The 25,502-nt window shown below is 48.9% G+C and overlaps 1 protein-coding gene across 1 annotated transcript in view; it reads left to right on the forward strand.

Moving 5' to 3' along the window:
* The first annotated feature begins 974 nt into the window (after positions 1-974).
* Positions 975-25,502, forward strand: part of LOC116470316 (polycystin-1-like protein 2) — a 52,203-nt gene continuing 27,675 nt past the window's right edge. Inside the window, exons 1-7 of the mRNA XM_058440450.1 lie at positions 975-1,299; positions 4,903-5,064; positions 6,113-6,298; positions 13,988-14,098; positions 14,952-15,099; positions 19,819-20,039; positions 23,647-24,051. Of these exons, the coding sequence (XP_058296433.1) occupies positions 999-1,299; positions 4,903-5,064; positions 6,113-6,298; positions 13,988-14,098; positions 14,952-15,099; positions 19,819-20,039; positions 23,647-24,051 (1,534 nt within the window). The 5' untranslated portion in view covers positions 975-998. The remainder of the gene's footprint in view (positions 1,300-4,902; positions 5,065-6,112; positions 6,299-13,987; positions 14,099-14,951; positions 15,100-19,818; positions 20,040-23,646; positions 24,052-25,502) is intronic.

The following is a 25,502-nucleotide window of genomic DNA, read 5'->3' on the forward strand; positions in this document are numbered from 1 at the left end:
TCTTAACAAATTCTGCCAAGAATAACCTTATTCATATGGCATTTCACACATGTATGAATTTACCTGTTGGTATAATTCCTAGATGTGCAATTGCAACATTATAGTTTGTGCTTTTAAAATTTTTATAGATATTATCACATTGCCCACAATAGAGGTTGTACCAATTTCCCAACAGCAAGTGGAGAGAGAGCCTGTTTCCCCACATTTGGGAGGATGTGTTTGGAAATACTGTCAGAGGCCAGACCATACAAAGCCTTGTATACAAAGCTGGGAAATTTGAACTTGATCCATGGAGCATGGAAGCCCACGGGAGGGTGTAGGTAGTGGATAAGGATGGTCAGTTCTGAGCTTTGAGTGAGAGCTTATTTTCGTGATGACATCCAATAAATGTTTTAGGGGATTTTTATTCTCCAGCAGGTATGCGTGATGAATAATGTGGTGAATCAGAGAAGGGACCAAATATCCATTAGGATTTCAGCCATGCTGGGGGAGAATGGGTATCATCTGGGCACAGCTGCCACTCGGCACAATGGGCTTGGATATAAAAGCAAATTGGTTTCTTTACCGTCTTCCTGCCTTCCTGCCATTCTCTAACCTTCCTGCCATTTTTCTTTTATCACACACTTCCCACATGCTGATGGCTTTGCACGAAACATACAGCCCTCAGGGTAATGACATAAAACCAATAGCAAGGACTTTTTATCCACTGCTAACAGTTGACTGAAAGATAAGCAGACAGGTCATATAGCAACTTTATCTTTCCCGAGAAGACCATTTGACAAATTAATAGGCTTTGGAGCAGGCGTTGAACAAAGAGCTGGGTGACGCAAAAATGCAGACACTGTCAAGCTGAGCCTTTTGTTTCTTCAACAAAAGGTAGCTACCATTATGTGATGCAAAGACAGAAGGGAAGATGGATGATGGGTGGATGTGAGGGCACCCGCATATGAAAGTCTCAAGAGCGAGCTCCATCCAGAGGCACCAGCAGTGGTTCAAGCATGAGTGCAGTGGGCTTGGTACTTCTGGTGCTTCCTCTGAGGCTTAGGGCCACCACTGCTAAGCCAGAGGAGGGCAGCTTTTGCTCTAAAAGCCAGGTGGCCTTCAGAGATGCTTGTTATGAATTTGTGCCACTTGGACGCACCTTCCGTGATGCCCAGAGCTGGTGCGAGGGGCAAGGAGGCCATTTGGTCTTCATTCAGGATGAAGGCACCCAGCGGTTTCTGCAGAAGCACATCTCCCAGGACAGGGAATGGTGGATTGGACTCACGTGGAACTTGGCACCGAATGGAACCACGGAGGGTAGGTGCCGTGATCGCTGTGTTTTATGAGAAACTTGTGCTTGCAATTGTTGCCATCACTTCTCACCCAAAGCAACACGGAACAAATTAATATGTCCAACTCTCATGGTATGGATACCCTTCCCTTTGGTCGTGTTGTGGGTTAAATAAAATAATTCATGTCTAATGCCTAGCACAAAATCTGGCACATCAAATTCTGACCCTCTAGAAATGTTCACTTCTTTGCCTGTTCCTAATAGTAATACTCCGACTGCTTTGGTTCTTGCTAGGATAGTGCCAGGCACTATCCTGAATGCCTCATGGTCACTATCATGTTGAATTCTTACAATGACAATGAGAACAATTATTATGTCCCCATTATTTATTTATTTATTTTTGAGACAGAGTCTCTCTCTGTTGCCCAGGCTGGAGTGCAGTGGCGCGATCGCGGCTCACTGCAACCTCTGCCTCCCTGGTTCAAGTGATGCTTCTGCCTCAGCCTACCGAGTAGCTGGGATTACAGGCAGATGCCACTATGCTCGGCTAATTTTTTGTATTTTTAATAAAGACCAGGTTTCACTGTGTTAGCCAAGATGGTCTCAATCTCCTGACCTTGTGATCCGTCTGCCTTGGCCTCCCAAAGTGCTGGGATTACAGGTGGGAGCCACTGTGCCCGGCCTTATGTCCCCATTTTACAGATGAGAAAACTGAGTCTCAGAAAATAATGACTAAGCTATTTTTTAAAGTGTCCCACCTGTCTTTCCCCACTTGCTCTGAGATTAAAGGAGACCAAGTGCTTAGCGTGGTTCCATTCACAGTCTAATTGTAATGAAAGTCTTAGTCCTCCTTTATTCTCTGAAGGCTCCTTCCCCCACCCAGTGCAGTCAGGTGAGTCATTTTCTATGAGCCTGCAGGGCCCTGTTCACACTTCCAAGGCAGTGCTTATGGTGTGGCTTCAACGGCTTAGTTGTCTGTCTCCCTCCTAGACTACAAGCCCTTCAAGGAAAGAACCATACGCCGGCCATTTTTGTTTTCCCAGTGCCTAGACACAATTGAGAATGGACGAGGAGCCTGGGCGTGGTGGCTCACGCTTGTAATCCCGGCATTTTGGGAGGCCGAGGCAGGTGGATCACTCAAGGTCAGGAGTTCGAGATCAGACTGGCCAACATGGTGAAACCTCATCTCTACTAAACATACAAAAATTAGCTGGGCATGGTAGCACGCACCTGTAATCCCAGCTAATCAGGAGGCTGAGGCAGGAGAATCCCTTGAACCCGGGAGACAGAGGTTCCAGTGAGCCAAGATTGTGCCATTGCACTCCAGCCTGGGCAACACAGAGAGACACTGTCTCAAAAAAAAAGAGAGAGAGAGAGAGAATAGACAAGAAAACATTTGCGTTTAAACCTCACACAGACCCCACGAGGTAAGCGTGGCCACTTTCACGGAGGAGGAAAATGAGGTCTAGAGAGAAAAGACGTGCTCAGCATGACACAACTGGTGGTGCACGGTGGGGTCTCTACCAGTCAGAGCAAGGCCAAGCCTGACTTTCCTACTGGGCACCATGGTACCCAGAGCTTCTCTTTGCCCCTGTAGAAGCTACTAGGTTTGAGAAATCAGACATGGCCTGTGCCGAACAGCCACAGAACATCACCAGAGTGGATGGAAGTGTTTTCATAAATGAGCTACTAGGAAGCTCATTTAAGAAAACCCACAGCCAAGGGGATTTGAATTCTTAAGACGCCCCTGCAGGCAATGTCTCCAGAATGGTTTCTTGAGGTGTAGATGCAACAATTGCCGATTTCTGTGTATTCAACATCCATTCACATCCAGCTAGAGGAGCTGTGCCTATTAAAACCTCTCCAGGGCTACTGTGTGGCTGTTGCAGAAAATGAGGTCGTTCTAACTAGGCTGAGAGGTAACAACCTCCAATATTTAATGTCATTTAAGAAGCAAGGGCTAGATACTGTGTGCAATCACATGGCATTTATGTAAATAGATTTCAGGCACTCATAGATGCTGATGTGTGAATACAATTCAATTCATCCTGGAATCATTTATGAGATACATAGCAATGATGGAGAACTCCATAGGTTGGAGAGGGAAGATATTTTCATTTTATACCCTTTGTACCATTTGGATTTTTAAAAACCATTTCATTTGTATTAATTTCTTTCAATGAATTGTTATGTTTTTCAGTACCCATTTTTGTTTTTTGAGACAGAGTCTCACTCTGTTTCCCAGGCTGGAGTGCAGTGGCACCATCTTTGCTCACTGCAACCTCTGCCTCCCAGGTTCAAGCGATTCCCCTGCCTCAGCCTCCCTAGTAGCTGGAATTACGGCTAATTTTTGTACTTTTAATAGAGATAGGGTTTCACCATGTTGGCCAGTCTGGTCTTGAACTCCCGGCCTCAAGTGAGGAGGCCTCCCAAAGTGCTGGGATTCCAGGCATGAGCCACCACACCCAACCCATAGTAAATTTTTATATTTAATGTTTTCTAGCTCTCTGGTGTCCTCAACATGGTTCTGTTTTACACACACACACACACACACACACACACACTCCTCTTCAAGAGTTACATCAGTATTTTCAAGGGTCTGAAGAGGCCCAAAGTAACAATAACTGCTTATGTTTTAACTCAGCACTGCCCAGGTATACTTGGCAAGGGACACAGCTTATGAAGATGATATGTTAAAACATCCCATGGCCCACTTCTGGACTTTTTATTATTATTATTATATTATTATTATTATTATTATTATTGAGACAGGGTCTTGCTCTGTCTCCCAGGCTGGAGTAGAGGGGCATGATGATGGCTCACCGTAGCCCCAACCTCAGCTCAAGCAATCCTCCCAACTCAGCCTCCCGAGTAGCTGGGACCACAGGCACCATGCCTGACTAAATTTTTTTTTTTTGTAGAGACATGGTCTCTCTAGGTTGCCCAGGCTGGTCTTAAACTCCTGGGTGCAAGTGATCCTCCCGCCTCCATGATGCTGGGATCACAAGCACGAGCCACTGGGCCTGGCCCCTGGCTCTTCCTTAGACTGTGGTCAAGCCCGGGTGTGGTGGCTCATGCCTGGAATCCCAGAACTTTGGGAGGCTGAGGCGGGTGGAGTTTGAGGTCAGGAGTTGGAGGCCAGCCTGGGCAACATGACAAAACCCCTGTCTCTACCAGAAATACAAAAAAATCAGCCAGGCATAGTGGCTTGCACCCGTGGTCTCAGCTACTCAGGAGGCTAAGTTGGGAGGATCACTTGAGCCTGGGAGACGGAGGTTGTAGCGAGCTGAAATGGCACCACTGCACTCCAACCTGGGTGACAGAGCAAGACCCCATCTCAAAATAAATAAATTATTGATTATGGTTAGACAGAGCTGGCAGCCTCATTTATTTAATCAAAGCACCTTTTGCAAGCTCTCCAATTTGGTATTCCAGTTCATACATTTGAGTGTTTGAAGATGACAGTGAGGAAGAGAACTTTATTGGTCCTGGAGAGAGAGGTCTCCAGCCCCTCAACATTAATTGCTGACCTGCTGCACACCAGTGGCAGAGCAGGCGTGAGCCCTGCATTTGTATAAATGGAGTTTGAAGACAGTTGCTGAGTCCTGGTGGTCGTGTTGCCCTTCCAGGGTCGGGGACTTGGTTGGACACCTCCAACGTGACCTACAGCAACTGGCATGGAGGGCAGGCCACCACTGCCCCTGACACCTGTGGCCACATCGGGAAAGGCCCTTCCTCTGAGTGGGTGGCCTCGGACTGCGCCCAGACCTTCGCCTTCGTGTGCGAGTTCCGTGAGTGGCCCGTGCCCCTGAGTCCCCATCTCCCACCCTGTCTCCCTGCCTGCCTGCGGGCCTCGCCCCAGGCTCGCCTCTCCCTCTTGTCTCCGCCTCCATCTCTCTGACCCTCTCTCTTGCCGCCTCCCCTGTCCCAGTTTTCTCTGGGTCTTTCTTCCCCTTCTCTTTTTCTCTGACTCTTTCTGTTTCTCTCCCTTGGTCTCTGACTCTCTGCCTGCCTCTGTGGTCTCTCTGTCACCCTCTCGCTCCTCAGGGCCTGCCGGTGTCTGTCCCCGTCTCCCTGCTGAAGAGCTGACCTGTACGTGTTTTTCTGAGCCTACCTCTGTCTGCAGCTTTCTCTCCCTGTCTCTATGCATGTCTCTCTGCCCACGTGACGCTCCGTCACTCATCCCTGCCCTGTCCCCATCCACCTGCCCACCTTCCTGCCTGCCCACCTGTCTCGTCTCTGTTTCTGTCTTTCCTGCTCTTTTTTTTTTGGGGGGAGGGGGGATGGAGTCTTGCTCTGTCACCCAGGCTGGAGTGCAGTGGTGAGAACTTGGCTCACCGCAACCTCCACTTCCCGGGTTCAAGTGATTCTCCTGTCTCAACCTCCCGAGTAGCTGGGCTTACACGTGTGAGCCACCATCCCCGGATAATTTTTGTATTTTTTTTAGTAGAGACGGGGGTTTCACCATTTTGGCCAGGCTGGTCTCGAACTCCTGACCTCAAGTGGTCCACCCGTCTCGGCCTCCCAAAGTGCTGAGATTACAGGGGTGAGCCACGGAGCCCGGCCTGCATGAGGTTTAGTATTACAGTGGGGGCACAGAGAAGCTAACTAACTTGCTGGAGGTCACACAGCACCGTGTGGCTCGGCTGGATCTGATCCCAGGGAACCTGGCTCAGCACAATGCTGCCGACAATCATATTCTATTTCTCACCCCTGCCAAGCAGCTCCTATCGGGTTCTTGCATCTCAGCCCAACCCCCGGGACCCTCCTCTTCCCGTCCGGCACTCACCTGTCTGTAACCGTGAGCCCCGCTAATGTCTTGCCTTCCCTTTGCCTCAGGGGTTGGCCAGAGTCTGGCCTGCGAGGGACTCAATGCCACCATGCACTGCGGCTCGGGGCAGGTCATCCAGGTCCAGGATGCCGTCTATGGGCGCCAGAACCCCCATTTCTGCACCCAGGATGCCGGGCGTCCCTCAGATCTGGAGCAGGGATGCAGCTGGGCCAACGTGAAGGATGAGGTGGCAGGTAGGGCCCAAGGGCTCTGTAGCTCTGGCTGCCAGCAGAGGGCAGTTGCTGGTATGCTGTGCTCAGTAAAGGGTTCCAGAAGCCTCTGATAATCTTCATCTCTGACCGTGGGCCTCCAACATGTGGGAAAACTGGCCATTCGCTGCCCATGGCACACGGCAGGGAAGCAGGGGGCTGTGAGCCACCCACTCTGACATCAAACCCAGCCATGGATCTGGTGGGCATGGTGTGCCTCAACCCCTGCTGGGTGCAGGAAACATCACTTTTTTAACTTAATTTTGAAATTTTTGAAATACTCCAAATGTATAGACAAGAATAGAAAATACTGTAATGAACTCTCACAGATCTGCTACCCACCGTCATCAGATCCGAACACGATGCCTCATTTGCTTAAGATTCCCTCGATAGAAAAATGAATACAGTCGGGCATGGTGGCTCATGCCTGTAATCTCAGCACTTTGGGAGGCCAAGGCAGGTGGATTGGCTGAGGTCAGGAGTTCCACACCAGCCTGGCCAACATGGTGAAACCCCATCTCTACTAAAAATACAAAAATTAGCCGGGCTGGTGGCACACGCCTGTAATCCCAGGTATTTGGGTGGCTGAGGCAGGAGAATTGCTTGAGCCCTGGAGGCAGAAGTTGTAGTGAGCCAAAATCAGGCCATCGCACTCCAGCCTGGGTGATGGAACCAAACTATGTCTCAAAAAAAAAAAAAAAAGAAAAGAAAAAAGAAAAAGAAAAATGAATACAACACTAGGAGACCCCTGTGGATCCCTCCACAGTCCTGTTCCTGCTACAAACTCAGTGTTTCTTAATCGCATGCATGCTTCTTCCTTCTCTTTCTTTCCTTCCTTCCTTCTTTCCTTCTTCCTTTCTTTCTTCCTTCCCTCCCTCCTTCCTTTCTCTTTTTCTCTTCTCTTCTCTTTTCTTTCTTTTCTTTTCCTTCCAGAGTCTCTCTCTCTCTGGCCCAGGCTAGAGTGCAGTAGCCTGATCTTAGCTCACTGCAATCTCTGCTTCCTGGGTTCAAGCTATTCTAATGCCTCAGCCTCCCGAGTACCTGGGATTACAGGCAGGTGCCACCACTCCCGGCTAATTTTTGTAATCTTAGTAGAGATGGGGTTTCACCATGTTGACCAGGCTCATCTTGAACTCGTGAGCTTAGGCAATCCACCTGCCTCGGCCTCCCCAAATGCTGGGATTACGGGCTGAGCCACTGCGCCTGCTTTATTTTCACCTTCTAGGCATGTATTCCTAAACACTACAGACTGTTGCTTTTGCAGGACTTTTTAAAATTTTTACTTTATTTTTTAAATTTATTATTTATTTATTTTTGAGATGGAGTCTCACTCTGTCACCCAGGCTGGAATGCAGTGGCACAATTTATTCTCACCGCAACCTCTGCCTCCTGGGTTCGAGCGATTCTTGTGCCTCAGCCTCCTGAGAAGCTGGGACTACAGGCGTGTGCCACCACACCTGGTTAATTTTTTATATTTTTAGTAAAGACGGGGTTTCACCATGTTTGCCAGGCTGGTCTCGAACTCCTGACCTGAGGTGATCCGCCCACCTCGGCCTTCCTGGGATTACAATTGTGAGCCACTGTGCCCGGCCACTTTGCAGGGTTTTAATGTTTATATAAATGGTATCATATTGTGTGCCATTCTACAGAGTGCATTTTTCTTTTCGTTTTGGTTCTTGTGTTTTGCTCAACATCATGTTTTTGAGATGTATTATCCATCTTGATACATGTTATGCTGGTTTATTTGTTTCATCTGTTGTGTAACTGTGCCGTCATTTGTCTCTTCTCCTGTTGAGAAAGGTTGGTTCTTAATCTTTGTGACTGTGAATAACGCAGAAGCCAAGCTCCTGATGGATGGTATCTTGTTCACGTGGGAGAGTTACTCTAGGGCTTTGTTTTTCTAAATCGGATTAAATCTACTTCTGAGCTGTGCTTGCCCAGTGACCAGGATTCAATTTCCGGGATTATGGGGGTTTTTTGCATCCTGCTGGGAGGTAAGAACTCCAAGAGACTTCCCTGGTCCAGGACATCGGGGAACCCTCTTCTTTCTGCTGCAGTCACCACTGTCCCCGCTGAAGGGTCCAGGAAGGCATGTGGTCTCCTGCTTCTTGGCTAAGCGAGGACACAGCCCCCTGTGGCCAGGCCGCAAGCCTCAGGTCCTGGGAGCCAGCTTGACACTCTCCTCTGAACCTCTGCTTCTGCCCAAAGACCCTTTGAAGATTCAGGGAGGGACGCCAGTACTCCCAGAACTTCCTCCTGCCTTGGGGAACTGAGAATGGCTCCTCTGTCCTCCTGCCTTTTGGAGCAGGCATGGCGAAAGGAAATGCTAAAATCAGCTGGCTGCTTTTCACTGACTCTTCTTACTCCAGCGTTCCTGAGGCTGTGGCCCCTGCAAGCAGAAAGGGCCCCGGACGGGAGAATGGATGTACCTCCCTCACCGAGGCACTGCTGGGGCTTGGTGGCCTGTTTCCTCAAAGGCTCAGCTGCAAGTTCCTGAAATGTGGCACCCACAGCTCAGAGAGCACGTTAGAGGGGAGCCCTGCACTCTGTTGTGGGAGTCGGAGGACGAGTGCAGAGAGGATCCCACGGGGTCTGTACCTAAGCACCCTCATCCCTCATTCATTTAGTTAGCCAATAAACACTTGTGTTTTTTTGTTTGTTTGTTTTTTTGAGACGGAGCCTTGCTCTGTTGCCCAGGCTGGAGTGCAGTGGCACAGTCTTTGCTCACTGCAACCTCCGCTTTCTGGGCTCAAGTGATTCTCCTGCCTCAGCCTCCCAAGTAGCTAGAATTACAGGCGAGTACCCCCACACCCAGCTAATTTTTGTATTTTTTGTAGAGAAAGGCTTTCACCATGTTGTCCAGGCTGGTCTCTAACTCCTGGCCTCCAGTGATCCACCCACCTTAGCCTCTCAAAATGCTGGAATTACAGGCATGAACCACCGCACCTGGCCCAAACTCTGTTTTTCAAAGAGCTCGCGGCGCAGTGGGGAGACAGTGATACACAGGCAATTAACTAATGCTGTGATAAATGCTGCAACCCAGAAGAGCAAACACTATCTATCTAGTCATGCAAAACTTATTTTGTACCTACTATGTGCCAGGTACTGTTCTATGTCCTGGAGACGTTGCAGTGAACCAAAAATTTTGAAAAACTTCCCACTTGATTTCCAACTCGCTCCCAAGTGATGCCACTTAGGATCCCAGGTGTCTTTGGGCCACATTCTGAGCCTCAAGGAATCTGGGGACCTGAAGGGGTTTTAAAGTTTGTCTGCAAGCATGTTAAATCCTGGAATTAGATCAGATTTAGTTTACCTTTTTTTTTTTTTAAGTGGATTATATGTGGCTACGAAGAGTCATAGAAAAAACTCTGTCCTTAGGTTCTGGAATTAGACCTCTCTTTGAGTCTATTTAATCTGAGAACAGAGATGTGGTGGTGGCTCGTGTTCCCGTTTGATCAGAGGGGCCCCCCGCATCACGGGGTGGAGGTGGGGCTCAGGAAAGCTTTAGGGGGGCGGCATCAGGAGCCTGGCTGTGAAGGAAGTGCAGGATCCAGCCAGGAGAAAGACTGGGGGACAAGGTGGTGAGGACATGAGGTGGCAGGCCCAGGTGTGGACTGCAGTATGAACCGTGATGGTGGAGAGAGAGCCCAGGATAGTCCTGCTGCATAACAACAGTATTCGAAAAAATCCTCAGCAGGGACGTGGCCTCTGCATCTTGAGGCAGTTGATCCATTACAAGGGGATGTCGACTATTTTGTGTGGTTTAATTTGTGAGCTGGAAGGTGAGCCCTGCTGCCACCCCCAGTGCAAACTGCTTAGACCAAGTCCAAGGATGGGGCAGAACCCCCTGGGATGTGGGCAGCAGGGTACATGGCAAAAGGGCGGCAGGTCGGGGTTCAAATCCCAGCTCAGCCCCTGCTGCCTGGGTGATCCAGGCAAGTTGCAGAATCTTTCTAAGTTTCATGGGGCTCCTGTGAGGGTCAGGAGAACTTGGGGGAAGAGTGTAGCACCTTGTATGCACTCTGCAAGTGGAGTTGACAGTCCTGCATGCTCTGTTCCAGCCGGATCTGGGCCAGCAGTAGCGGGATCAGCATCCCCTGGGAGCTTGTTAGACCTGCACACTCTCCAGCTGCACCCCATACCTACTGAATCAGAATCCTGGGGGGTGGGGTCTGAGTATAGTTAAATGCTGACAGCTGCCTGTTAATTGGAGCTTCCATTGGGGGAACTGCTGTGGCAGGGGAGAAGAGATGCTTAAAAAAAGCAAGAGGTGGCTCACGCCTGTAATCCCAGTGTGTTGGGAGGCCAAGGTGGGCGGATCACTTGAGGTCAGGTGTTCGATACCAGCCTGGCCAACATGGGGAAACTCCGTCTCTACCAAAAATACAAAACTTAGCCAGGTGTGATGGCATGTGCCTGTAATCCCAGCTACTTGGGAGGCTGATGCAGGAGAATCGCTTGAACCCAGAGGCAGAGGTTGCAGTGAGCCAAGATCATGCCACTGCACTTCAGCCTGGGCAACACAGCAAGACCCTGTCTCAAAAAACAAAAAATAAATAAAACAAGAAGAAAATAAACCCACTCTTTTAGAGATTATAGTTTAGTGCTGTGGATACACATCACGAGAGTAACTCAGATTGAGGGGTGCATCCAACTAGGTCTTTCAATAGAAGGAATTTAATGCAGGGAATTTGTTTCCCAAGTCATGAAAGTGCTGAGGAGCCAAACAAAGGATGCTGCTGCAGGACTGAGATTAGCAGCCGTGGAAAGCTGCTGCCACCCTTAAAGGCTGGCAGGATAACAGGAAGGGATGTTTGTGCCAAAATCAGAAGTCAGGATCATCCAGCAGATACTAGAGCCATGGCAGAGCTTGCCGGTTGGAGATAGGACCGTGTGCAGAGGGCCCGTCCAGAGGGAGCTGGAGCTACAGGGGAGCTGCTGTGAGAGGCACGATGAGAAGTACCCTGGCTTCCAACCTCTTTCTGTCTGGCATAGGCAGAATTGTGGCCCTCAAGATTTCTCATCCTAATCCATGGAGCTGTGGGTATGATGAGACACCAAGCCTGAGGCTATGTTAAGGTCCGTGACAAAAGGTACTTTGCAGATGTAATTACGGTTGCTAATCAGTTGGTTTTAGGACAGAAAGATTATGCTGGAATATGCAATTGTGCACAGTTTAAACACATAAGCCCTTAAAAGCTGAGAACTTTCTTTGGCTAGAAGCAGAAGACAGATGTGGGAAAAGGAGAAGCCAGAGAGATTCCAAGTGTGAGACAGGTTTGATGCCCTGTTGCTGGCTCTGAGATGCAGGGGTCACGTGGAAGGACTGAAGAGAGGCCTCTAGGAATTGAGGGCTGAATTCTGCCAACAAGAATGAGATTGGAAGCAGATCCTTCCCTAGAGCCTCCAGAAAGAAACACAGCCGGCTGGGCATGATGGCTCACACCTGTAATCCCAGCACTTTGGGAGGCTGAGGTGAGTGCATCATCTGAGGTCAGGACTTCAAGACCAGCCTGGCCAACATGGTGAAACCCCATCTCTACTAAAAATACAAAAATTAGCCAGGTATGATGGTGCACATCTGGAGCCCCAGCTATTCAGGATGCTAAGGCAGGAGAATCGCTTGAATCTGAGAGGCAGAGGTTGCAGTGAGCCAAGATGGTACCACTGCACTCCAGCCTGGGTGACGTGGCGAGACTCCGTCTAAAAAAAAAAAAAAATGGCCACGCGCACTGACTCACACCTGTAATCCCAGCTCTTTCGGAGGTAGAGGCAGGTGGATCACCTGAGGTCGGGAGTTAAAGACCAGGCTGACCAACATGGAGAAACCCTGTGTCTACTAAAAATCCAAAATTAGCTGGATGTGGTAGCACATGCCTGTAATCCCAGCTGCTCAGTAGGCTGAGGCAGCAGAATCGCTTGAACCTGGGAGACAGAGATGGCAGTGAGCCGAGATCACACCACTACACTCCAGCCTGGGCAACAAGAGCGAAACTCCATCTCAAAAAAAAAAAAAAAAAATTAAAAAAAAAGAAACAGAAGAAAAGAAACACAGCTCTGACACCTTGGTGTCAGTCAGAAGCCCTCCCAGACTTCTGACCTCCATACAGAATTGTGAGATTTAAAAAATCTGTGCTGTTTTATTTATTTTAATTTATTTTATTTTTGAGACAAAGTTAGTCTGTTGCCCAGGCTGAAGTGTAGCAGCGTAATCTCAGCTCACTGCAACCTCCACCTCCCTGGTTCAAGTGATTCTCCGGCCTCAGCCTCCTAAGTAGCTGGGACTACAGGCACGTGCCACCACAGCCAGCTAATTTTTGTATTTTTGATAGAGATGGAGTTTCATCATGTTGGCCAGGCTGGCCTCGAACTTCTGACCTCAAGTAATCCACCTGACTCAGCCTCCCAAATTGCTGGGATTACAGGCATGAGCCACCACACCTGGACAAAAATCTACCCTTTTGTTTGTTTGCTTGTTTTTTGAGACAGAGTCTCATTCTGTAGCCCAGGATGGGGGGCAGTGGCGCGATCTCTGCTCACTGCAACCTTCACCTCCCAGGCTCAAGCTATTCTCCTGCCTCAGCCTCCTGAGTAGTTGGGATTACAGGCACATGCCACCACACTCAGCTAATTTTTGTATTTTTAGTAGAGACGGGGTTTCTCCATGTTCGCCAGGCTGGTCTCGATCTCCCGACCTCAGGTAATCCACCCACCTTGACCTCCCAAAGTGCTGGAATTATAGTTGGGAGCCACCACTCCCAGGCAAATCTATGTTGTTTTAAGTTGTTAAGTTAGTGGTAGGTTGTTACAACAGTGATTGGAAATGAATACACCACCCTCCAGTCTTTCACCAGTGCCGGCCATCGGCAAAGCCTACCTGGGAGCTAGTGTCCAAGGGAGTTTGGAAAATGTAGTTCCCTGTGATACAAGCAGAGCAGGGTGAGGATGGCTCTGTGGGCCGAGGGCCAACTGCCCAGAAGAAGTGGGACCTAGCAGGCAACTGGGAAAAGCACAGGTGGGTGTCCTGGACCTGTTTCTTTCTCCCAGGCTTCCCTGCGGGCATCTAACACATCTCACTGGGCAGGACGGAGAGGTGCTGGATGACTGTGAAGTTTCTGGAATGGGCTGTCCCTGCTCCTCCCTTCTGTGGGCATGTGGTACCCTGATAGATGCAGGATTCCTAATCTTGCCCCCTCTACTGGTTCTCTGGGTGTAGATTTCTATTTTGGACCATCTGAGTAGATGCTACTGGACCAGTGGTTCTCAAAGTGGGGTCCCTGGGCCAGCAATGTCAGGAACAGCATTCCATAGGAACTGGTTAGAAATGCATGTTCTCCAGCTGCACGCCGTACCTACTGAATCAGAATAGCTGAGGGTGGGGTCTGGAATGTGGCATCTTCACAAGACTCACAGGGGGATCTGGTGCAGGCTGAAGTTTGAGACCGGGATGCTAGACCCTCAGCTACTTGAGGACAGAAATCCTACTTCTCCCTCCCCTGAGTACCTAGCCCAGTGCCTGGTCTTCAGGAGATATCAAAGGCTATTTGTTGGACGGATGGTGGGTAAATGAATGAGTGGGTGAGAGGCCATTCAGCTCTGTGCAGCTCTGTTGAATGTACCCTCTTTTGTCTTACACACCATTCCTGCTTCTGCTGGGATGTGGGTGCTTCCCAGGCCAGTGCCAGGGGCTACAGGCATGCCAGGTGGCAGCAGATGAGACCTACTTTGGAAACCTGTGTCCGACTCAGGGCAGTTACCTGTGGGTGCGGTACCAGTGCCGGGAAGGTGAGTCCCCAACTTGCTTGAGCATAGAAATTTCCCTCTGATTTCATGGCATGTCCAGCTTCCCCTGAAAACAGACAGCAGCCACCCACATGGGCTGTTGTCTGTGTGCTAAGAGACTCCCTCATTCAAAATTGCTGCCCTTGGCTGGGCGCGGTGGCTCACGCCTATAATCCCAGCACTTTGGGAGGCAGGAGGATAGTCTGAGCCCAAGAGTTGGAGACAAGCCTGGGCAACGTGGAGAAACCCTGTCTGTACAAAAAATATAAAAATTAGGCTGGGTGTGGTGGCTCATGCCTGTAATCCCAGGACTTTGGGAGGCTGAGGGGGGTGGATCACTTGAAGTCAGTAGCTCGAGACCAGTGGCCAACATGGTGAAACCCTGTCTCTACCAAAAAATACAAAAATTAGCCAGCTGTAGTGGCATGCACCTGTAGTCCCAGCTACTTGGGAGGCTGAGGTGGGAGAATCACTTGAACCTAGGAGGCGGAGGTTGCAGTGAGCAGAGATCACGCTACTGCCCTCCAGCCTGGGCGACAGAGTGAAACCCTGTCTCAAAAAATAAAAATAAAAATTAGTGGGTGTGGTAGCACATACCTGTAGTCCCAGCTACTCAGTCTCTACTGAGGTGGGAAGATCACCTGAGCCTGGGGAGACTGAGGCTGCAGTGAGCCGTGATCACACCACTACACTCCAGCCTGGGTGAAAGAGCAAGACCCTGTGAGAAAAAAAAAAAAAAAAAAAAAAAGACCCACATAAAAATACTGGACAGGTAGCCAGAAGAGAGTCAGTTATAAACAGAAATGTGCAATTTTGCTTCCCAAGTGCATGCAGCATTTTGTATTTTAATCCACAGCCCTGCAGCTGGTGGTGTCCAGTGAGAGTTTTGTCTTTGACAATGTCACCATCTCCCTGACGTGGCTCCTCTCACCCTACATAGGAAACCTGTCTTGTATAATTAGTCCAGGAGATGGCCACACTTTTGATCCCTACAACCCGCCGAGGTAAGAGAAATCTCGGAGCCTTGAGCCAGGTTGTATTTTCAGTTTTTTTTGGCCACATAACAAACCAACCCAAAACTTAGTGGCTTAAAACAATAGTTACCATTTCTTACGGTTCTTTGGAGAGCTGGGCGGCTTTTCTTGTGTGAGTGGAGTTGGCTGGGGTGGGCTGTCCAGGAAGACCTCACTCACTCACATGCCTAGTGGTCAGCTGGATGTCAGCTAGATGCATGTGCTATTCGTCACCCAACAGGTTAGCCTACGCTCATTCACACAGTGGCAAAGTGTTCCTAGCAGCAGAGCCTGAGGCGCAAACATTTTTTCAAATCTCTGCTTGTGTTACATTTTCTAAGATACCGTTGGCCAAAGCAAGTTCCATGGCCAAGACTAGATTCAAGAGGTGGAGGAGTAGACCCCACCTACTGATAGAAGGAGCATGGAGCCACACTGCGAGGTGCTCCCATACGGGATGGGAGGAACTGTTGCTACTTCTTTTGCAAACAGTCTACCTCATAGGTTTTCTTTTCTTTTCTTTTTTTTTTTTTTTTGTTACAGGGTCTTGCTGCATTGCCCAGGCTGGAGTACAATGGCTCAATCTCAGCTCACTGCAAACTCCACCTCCTGGGTTCAAGCAATTCTCCTGCCTCAGCCTCCCAAGTAGCTAGAACTACAAGCACGTGCCACCATGCCTGGCTAATATTTGCATTTTTAGTAGGGACAGGGTTTCACCATGTTGGCTAGGTTGGTGTCGAACCTCTAACCACAGGTGATCTATCCACCTCGGTGTCCCAAAGTGCTGGTAGTACAGGCTTGAGCCACTGCACACGGCCCCCTGTCACATTTATGTTAGTGGCTGCCTTGAATGTTTAATGGTGTCAAATGAGAAACTGTATGCAGTGGTGCTTTGGGGGCAAATGTCTGGGTAATACAAACACCTGTGCCATTGTTCTGTGGGTTTCTTCCTGATTGCTATGAGTTTAAAAAGGAAAAAACAGATTATAAGTTACACAATCTTTCAGCCCCCAAATCTTGTACAACTTGAATTTGGCATAAGTCAAAATAGCCTGCATGTAGCCCCGCTATGACCCACAGCTACATAGGACTTTTCAGTGATAAACAGTGGTTTAGAACAGAAGCAAATGGGACCAAATGTTAATGTTTGTTAAGTCTGGATGGCGAATCCAAGGGTGTTTGTTGTATTGCTCTCTGGAAGTTTTTGTGCGGTTAAAATCTAAGACACATTGAGCACTGTTTGACATTTGCAGGCTCTCTGGGCATTAGCTGTAAGCAACAATCCCTGGCATTTTTTTCTCTTTCAAAGGAAATAGATGGTGGCACCTCCTCCACCACTGCCCCACCCAAATAGTCCATCTTCCTTTACATTAAAGATTATTTGGACCTTGAAACTACCCACCCACATTTTTTTTGTGTTTGGGGGGGAGGGTTGGCGGAGTCTTGCTCTGTCACCCAGGCTGGAGTGCAGTGGCATGATCTCGGCTCACTACAACCTCCGTCTCCCAGGTTCAAGCGATTCTCCTGCCTCAGCCTCCCGAGTAGCTTAGACTATAGGCACGCTCCACCATGCCCAGCTAATTTTTGTATTTTTAGTAGAGACGGGGTTTTGCCATGTTGTCCAGGCTGGTCTTGAACTCCTGACCTCAGATGATCTGCCCACCTCGGCTTTTCAAAGTGCTGGGATTACAGGCATGAGCCACTGTGCCTGGTCGCCACCCACCTTTTAAAAATCATTTCTATAACACTGGGAAATGCCTTTCTGATGCCTTCTTATCAATACTAGCAGCCACAGAGCTCAGTTTATGATATGGAAAATAGCATGAATTTTGATTTTTGAATGTACAGAAGCCACATTTTTTTGTGTACATATCACTGTGCTTTTCTCTTGTGTGTTGGTACAGCCTCCTACTTTTTCTTAACTCCTCATTAGTCCAAGAGGTGAGATTTTTAAATCAAACCGTTTGTATCCATTGTAGATAAATAATAAGAGCTCCTGGGAAGAATTGCATTGCATAGAAGTCAGAAGACTTCTCTTTTAGAAGCTCCTTTTTACCTTGCCTTATATTCATTTGCATGGAGAGCCTTTTTCGTTCTGTGTTTGTCATGGAAAATTTTCCACATTTCTGAAATTGTATTATGGGCCTTACGGAACAATTTTCATGAGGTGAAATCTGGATGAATCCAGCGTTGGTTAGCTAAGCGCCACCTTCTGGCAAATCTAGGGATTGACATTGTTCTTCCGTTATTAATCGGCCTCTTCTGCACACAGCTGATGTTGGGAGTGCAGAGATTTGTCGGAAACCACTAATCCACAAAACAACACGAGCCTTAGAGTGTCCTAGAGCTGGGGTCCTCTCTGGGGGATCCAGAATTATAAGGCAAGAGCAATGGATCTAGAGAGAAGAGAGTAGCATGAACCCGAAAGCATGTGGCGTATTCAAATAACTGCAAGCACCTCGCCATGTCTGGAGGTCAGGACTCTGGAAAAATGAAAGATGCTGAAAAACTCAGCAGGAGCCTGGTCCTGAAGAGCTGTTGATGCTAGCCCGTCTACCACAGGGGGGGTTTGTCAACTGAAGAAAAATCAAGCTTTTTAAAGAGTTAAAGTTAGTTTTGTTCAGGACAGTAGACTAAGAACTACAGCCTGGGAGAAGTCTTTCAAAGAGGTTCTGCCAGACTGCTGCCAAACGGTGTTGCGGCTCACAGCTTCTATGTGGGTTGTGGAGCTTCAGTCCATGTCAAATCACATCAAAGTTTGGGTGCAAGAGTACATCTGCATCTAGATGACTAAAGTATATCTTGTTGGCCGGTTTCAGTGGCTCATGCCTGTAATCCCAGCACTTTGGGAGACCAAGGCGGGCGGATCACTTGGGGTCAGGAGTTCAAGACCAGCCTGGTCAACATGGTGAAACCCCATCTCTACTAAAAAAAAAAAAAAAATTAGCCGGACGTGGTGGTGCATTCCTGTATTCCCAGCTCCACAAGAGGCTGTTGGAGGACAATCGCCTGAAACTGGCCGACAGAGGTTGCAGTGAGCTGAGATCATGCCACTGCTCTCCAGCCTGGGCAACAGAGAAAAACTCTGTCTCAAAAAAAAAAAATAAAAATAAATCTTGTTGTAGATTGTAGAAGCATAATCACTAGCCATCTCAGACTTTTTTTTTTTTTTAAGACGGAGTCTTGCTCTGTCACCCAGGCTGGACTGCAGTGTCGCGATCCCGGCCCACTGCAAACTCCTCCTCCCGGGTTCATGCCATTCTCCTGCCTCAGCCTCCCAAGTAGTTGGGACTACAGGCGCCCACCACCACGCCTGGCTATATTTTTTTTCATATTTTTAGTAGAGACGGGGTTTCACCGTGTTAGCCAGGATGGCCTCGATCTCCTGACCTCGTGATCCGCCCACCTCGGCCTCCCAAAGTGCTGGGATTACAGGCGTGAGCCACTGCGCCCAGCCAGACATTATCTTATATGTAAGAAAAGGACCAGTCATTTATCTTTTTAGGGATATAGTGACTCAGGCTAGACACGTGGAAGCCGAGCACTCTATTCTGTTTTGTCTTCAAAGTGTTCTGGAGGGCTGCCTGTCACTGCAGTCAGGGGCTTCCTGTGATGATGCTGGCAAACAGAAATGAGCGCACCTGTCTCCATGAGTTTGCTACTTTGTCTCACAGGAACCAGGAAACAGACTCTGATGTGGAGCACGGGAAGGGAGTAGTAAGATGGCGCAAGAGGAGAGTTGAACTGGGATGCAGGGGCCACAGAGGCCCTGCCGATCCTGCAGAAACCTCTGAGAGGAGATGGCCCTCAGAGTTATTTCCAGTTAAGGCCAGACAGCCAGACCATTATACCCTGGCACTGAGCACTGGTGGGGTGCAGGATGTACACGGAAGGGGAGGTAGGTTTGAGCGAGGCAGCTTCCTTTGGCTAAAAGGGACTCCTGGACATGGATTCAGCTGTGAGCCCTCAGCCACAGCTCACAGGTGTACTGGGGGAATGCACGCCTCAGGCCGTAAGGGTGGAATCTGGGGGATTCCCTACAGCACCCACTACAGAGGATAATAGGAGGGTTTTCAGGCCAGGACCGACATGGTCTAAGTTGTTACTATTATTGCTAATGTTACTAGTACTCACTGGATTTTTTTTTTTTTTTTTTGAGACAGGGTCTTACTCTGTCACCCAGGCTGGAATGCAGTGGTGCAATCTCAGCTCACCGCAACCTCCGCCTTCTGGGTTCAAGCGATCCTCCTGCCTCAGCCTCCCTAGTGCCTGGGATTTCAGGTGTACACCACCATGCCCAGCTAACTTTTGTATTTTTAGTAGAGATGGGGTTTCGCCATGTTGGCCAGGCTGATCTCAATCTCCTGACCTCAAGCAATCTGCCCGCCTCAGCCTCCCGAAGTGCTGGGATTACAGGCATGAGCTACCACGCCCAGCCAGCCATGCACTTTTAAACAACCAGATCTTGTGAGAACCTACTCACTACCAAAAGAACAGCACCAGGGGATGGTGCCAAGCCATTCATGAGAAAAATCCCCTATAAGCCAGTCACCTTCCACCAGGCCCCACCTCCAACACTGGGGATTACACTTCAACATGAGATTTGGGCAGGAGCACAGATCCAGACCCTGTCAGTGCATGTATAAATGCGTGTCTTTGTGTTTTCCCAGCACTGGTCATGTCCCTGACTGTGGCCGGCAGTGTGTCCAGCAATGTGACCCACCAGTTCACATCTCCTGGGGAATTCACCGTGTTTGCTGAATGCACAACCAGTGAGTGGCATGTGACAGCCCAGAGGCAAGTGACCGTGCGAGACAAGATGGAGAGGCTCAGTGTGACTGCATGCTCCGGCCTGTCCCCGTCAGGAGCCGGCCCTCTCTGCCAGGCTGTCTTTGGGGATCCTCTGTGGATCCAGGTGGAGCTTGACGGAGGTGAGTCTGCAGAATTGGGCACATCAAGGCAAGCTATAAAATCACTGATTTCCTCCAAATCTATCCAACTCCCAGCCTTAATAAATAGCGGGCCGGGTGCAGTGGCTCTGTAGCAGGACAAGATGCGGACAAAACTCCTCAGACACTGGATTAAAGAAGGAAGAGGTTTATTTTTCAGGGAACTCGGCTCTTAGGACACAAGTCTGCCAACGCTCCCGGCTGAATAAAACACCTCTTCCTTCTTTAATCCGGTGTCTGAGGAGTTTTGTCTGTGGCATGTCCTGCTACATTTCAAGCCTATAATTACAACACTTTGGGAGGCTGAGGCTGGTGAGTCGATTGAACCCAGAAGTTCAGGACCAGCCTGGGCAACAGGGTGAGACCCCATTTCTACAAAAAGTACAAAAATTAGTCAGGTATGGTCACACATGCCTGTAGTCCCAGCTACTTGGGTGGCTGAGGTGGGAGGATGGCTTGAACCCGGGAGGTCGAGGCTGCAGTGAGCTGAGATCATGCCACTGCACGCCAGCCAGGACAACAGAGTGACACCCTGTTTCAAAAAAAAGTAAATAAACAGTAACAAGGATCACCTACTGAGTTTTTTTTTTTTTTTTGAGACGGAGTTTTATTTGCTCTTGTTGCCCAGGTGGAGTGCGATGGCACAATCTCAGCTCACTGCAACCTCCTGGGTTCAAGTGATTCCCCTGCCTCATCCTCCCAAGTAGCTGGGATTACAAGCATGTCCCACTACACCTGGCTAATTTTTTGTATTTAGTAGAGACAGGGTTTCACCATGTTGGTCAGGCTGGTCTCAAACTCCTGACCTCAGATGATCCACTCACCTTGGCCTCCCAAAGTGCTGGGATTATAGGCATGAGCCACCACACCTGGCCAAGTTGATTTTTAAGCTATCATTTATTCATTTATTTAGCAACTAGTGTGTGCCAGGCACTGTTCTAAGTGCTTTGCATAAACTTGCCTACTCATTACATACTAGTATTATCTTCATTTTACAGATGAAGAAATGAAGATACAGAAAGGTTAAAACGTTTGCCCAGAGTCAGAAGGCTAGTAAGATAGTGAGCACTCCTAGCCTTCCAAAGTCCCTTCTTTGCATCCCTGTAGAACCGAACTTCCAAGTCACTTCCTTTTGGTAATTTGACTAGGATGAGGTGGCACTGGGACTGCTACCAACTGGGCCTGAGCCCATCTCAGTGCAGCCAGCATCGACTAGCTTGGCACAATCAAGTTGCCACTGGCCAAGGCCAGTATTCAGCTGCACCCACTGGTACAGCCATGCCAGCTGTTATGGCTGGGGTCCATTCTGATTGATTGGTCACAGTGTGTTTTCTGATTGGTCACAGAGACTGCTCTGATTCATTGTCATGTCCATTCTCATTGGTCACAGTATCTATTCTTTTTTTTTTTTTTTTTGAGACAGAGTCTTGCTCTGTCATCCAGGCTGGAGTGCAGTGGTGCGATCTTGGCTCACTGCAACTTCCACCACCCAGGTTCAACTGACTCAGCCTCCTGGTAGCTGGGACTACAGGCGTGTACCACCATGCCTGGTTAATTTTTTTTTTTGTTTGTTTGTATTTTAGTAGAGATGGGATTTCGCCATGTTGGCCCGGCTGGTCTCGAACTCCTGACCTCAGGTAAGCTGCCCGTGTCAGCCTCTCAAAATGTTGGGGTTACAAGCATGAGCCACTGCCCCTGGCCACAGTGTTTTTTTTTTTTGAGATGGAGTCTTGCTCTCTCCCAGGCTGGAGTGCAGTGGAGTGATCTTAGCTCAATGCAACCTCCACCTCCCAGATTCAAGCGATTCTTTTGCCTCAGCCTCCCAAGTAGCTGGGATTACAGGCACCTGCCACCACGCCCGGCTAATTTTTGTATTTTTAGTAGAGACAGGGTTTCACCATATTGGCCAGGCTGGTCTCAAACTCCTGACCTCATGATCCACCTGCCTCGGCCTCCCAAAGTGCCGGGATTACAGGCGTGAGCCACCGCACCCAGCCTGTGTTTTCTGATTGGTCACAGACACTGCTCTGATTGGTTATCATGTCTATTTTGATTGGTCAGGGTGTCCATTCTGATTGGTCACAGTGTCTATTCTGGTTGGTCATGGCATCTATTTGTTGGTCGCAGTGTCTATTCTGATTTATCAGAGCATCCATTCTAATTGATTGGTGCCCATGCAGTGTTGGTTGTTAAATATTTTCAATTACCATCCTTTCTCTCAATAGAGACCCCCCTGGCTACGACTCATCCTCACCCAGAGCAGCGTTTTTCCTGAAGCCCAGGCCCAGTTTGAGATCAGAATAGAGGCCTCTTGATGTAAACAGGGCAGCACAGAGCTAGTGCAATGAGCACGTGGCTCAGTTTGAACTCACATCCCACCTGGAGCCTTCTCATAGCAATAGCTATGGAAGCCATAATGGGGCTTTAACACAGCGCTCAGGAAAGCTCTTCCGTTCTTGCGTGCTTGTTGGATGAAGAGGGCTCATATGTTCCCCTGAGGAAACAAAATAATCCTTCATTTATTTACTCATCCTACTAATTGAGTGCCTGCTACTCTGCAGGGTGTGGGGGAGGCAGCAGTAAATGTGGAAGTCAGGTTTCTCCTTCTCAGGGGGCTTACATCGTAGCCATCATCATCATCATCCAGCCAAGAACTGCGCTAGCTCGGTTTTTATTGGAAAGAATCCTAATTTGTTGATTTAAGTCCGATTTTAAGAGTCAACCACAATATTTAGCATCCAGTAACAACAACTATCTGCCAACTGCAAGGGAGCCCCCATCTTACCGTGAATGGGCTGAGTTCTCATGATGGTTTGCAGGGTTCCAGGCAGTCACCAGCGTAGGTTGAAGGAATGGCTTCACTTGCTCCTGCTTAAAACAAGACCCAAAGCTAATTCTCATGCATAAAACTCAGCCCCCACCCTTAAGAAATGCTCCTTTTTAGTCCTCCTCCTTCTCCCCTGACCAGGACATCCCTGGCAACTAAATGTGGTAATTTTTAAATTACAAATATTTAGGTTCTCGGGTAAGACATGCATAGTATAAATAAGTTAGAATATGCAAATGAACAGAGCGGACCCCCAAATGACAAAATCATGGCCGGGCGCGGTGGCTCACGCCTGTAATCCCAGCACTTTGGGAGGCTGAGGCGGGCAAATCACGAGGTCAGGAGTTTGAGACCATCCTGACAACATGGTGAAACCCCGTCTCTACTAAAAATACAAAACATTAGCTGGGTGTGATAGCAGGTGCCTGTAGTCCCAGCTACTTGAGAGGCTGAGGCAGGAGAATCGCTTGAACCCAGGAGGCAGAGGTTGCAGTGAGCCGAGATTGCGCCACTGCACTTCAGCCCTGGCAACAGCGCCAGACTCTCTCAAAAGAAAGACGAAATCAGTCATTAACCTAATACTCAGGGATTATCACTATTAATATTTGAGAAGGGGGCATATCCTTACGTACTTCTTTATATCTGTATCTGTATCCATGTGTATATCCAGAATCAGGCTTCAGAGACTGAGCCTGAGCTGCCATAGTATTATCAACTGCATGGTTGTTACCAACATTCTTAAATTTTTCTTACCCCACCTAGGAACAGGAGTGACTTATACTGTGCTTTCGGGTGACATAACCCTGGCCGAGTCCACCACCCAAAAGGGCTCGCTACCGTACAGTCTGACCCTGGACAGAGAAACCCAGAAACTGATGGGCCCTGGGAGGCACGGCCTGGAGATCCAAGCCACCAGCAACACCACCACCTCCACAATCTGCAGGAACATCACAGTCCACTTGGTGGAGCTGCTGTCAGGGCTGCAGGCTTCCTGGGCTTCTGACCATGTGGAGCTTGGACAGGACCTATTGATCAACATCTCAGTGGCTCAGGGCACCCCAGAAGAGCTGACCTTTGAGGTGGCAGGACTCAATTCAACCTTCTCCCACGAGCAAGTGAGCTTTGGAGAGCCATTTGGGATTTACCGCCTGGCTGTTCCAGTTGAAGGTACATGGGATTCATGGCTCGCCTTCTGATGCCCCTCCTCTTCCCTTTGTGACTTGGTGCCCAGGGTCCTGCCAGCCAGTTTTCCAGTGTTTCCTGGACATAGATTCGGTTCACAGCATCCTGCCTGGGTCACAAGATAAGGAACAGCCAGATGTAATCTGCCATCATTGAGTTATCGGTTCTCAACTTCGGCACTTCTGACATTTGGGGCTGGATCATTCCTTGTTACAGTTGGGGGCTGGTACTGAAGGAGTTCTAGCAGCATCCCTGGCTTTTATTCACTAGATGCTAGTAGCACCAGCACCCCAAGTCATGATGATAAAAATGTCAGACATTGCCAAATGTCCCCTGGGGGGCAAAATCACCCCCATTTAGGGCCCCTGTAAGAGACCAGGCATATTCAGATTTCTTCAAACATCTCTAGAGAAGATGGTTTGGGGAACTGCAGGTGACGCCCTAGGGGGAAAGAGGTAAAAACCAAGAATGGCAGAGACTGGGATGGAGAGAGGAAGTGTTGCCGACCATGGGATCTTAGGCTCTGATGTACTCAAATTTTCCTGGACGAGGCTTCTTATTAGAGGCTTATGTTCAAACGTAAAGAAGGCAGCACTACAGTGGAGGTTCAGGGGCTGACTCCCCAAAAAGTCCGGAGGGCGTTCTTATTTATTTATTTATTTTTTGAGATGGAGTCTTGCTCCGTCTCCCAGGCTGGAGTGCAGTCAGTGGTGTGATCTTGACTCACTGCAACCTCTGCCTCCTGAGTTCAAGCAATTCTCGTGCCTCAGCCTCCCAAGCAGCTGGGATTACAGAAATGCGCCACCATCCCCGGATAATTTTTTTTGTATTTTTAGTAGAGAGGGGTTTCACCATGTTGGCCAGGCTGGTCTTGAACTCCCAACCTCAGGTGATCCAGCCGCCTTGGCCTCGCAAAGTGCTGGCATTATAGGCGTGAGCCCTCGTGCCCGGCCTTTTTTTTTTTTTTTTTTTTTTTTTTTTGAGGTGGAGTCCCACTCCGTCACCCAGGCTAGAGTGCAGTGGCGCGATCTCAGCTCACTGCACCCTTCACCTCCCAGGTTCAAGAAATTCTCCTGCCTCAGCCTCCCCAGTCACCGAGACTACAGGCATGTACCACCATGCTTGACTATTTTATTTTTAGTGGAAAGGGGGTTTAACCATGTTGGCCAGGCTGGTCTTGAACTCCTGACCTCACATGATCTGCCCACCTTGACCTCCCAAAGTGCTGGGATTATAAGCATGAACCACCACGCCTGGCATTCTGAAAGGAGGTAGGGTGGGAAAAGGGCGATGTTTAAGCATGTGGAAGGGGGGAATGTTCAGTGCCTGTGCAGTCTGGTCACATGCTTCTTGATGTGTGGTATGTCTCATTAGCATGTTAAAGCTCCACCCTCGGGCATGATTTTTAGTATTATAATGAGGCAAAGGGTAAAGAT

Source organism: Hylobates moloch, unplaced genomic scaffold, assembly GCF_009828535.3.
Source record: "Hylobates moloch isolate HMO894 unplaced genomic scaffold, HMol_V3 SCAFFOLD_6, whole genome shotgun sequence".
Taxonomy (NCBI): domain Eukaryota; kingdom Metazoa; phylum Chordata; class Mammalia; order Primates; family Hylobatidae; genus Hylobates; species Hylobates moloch.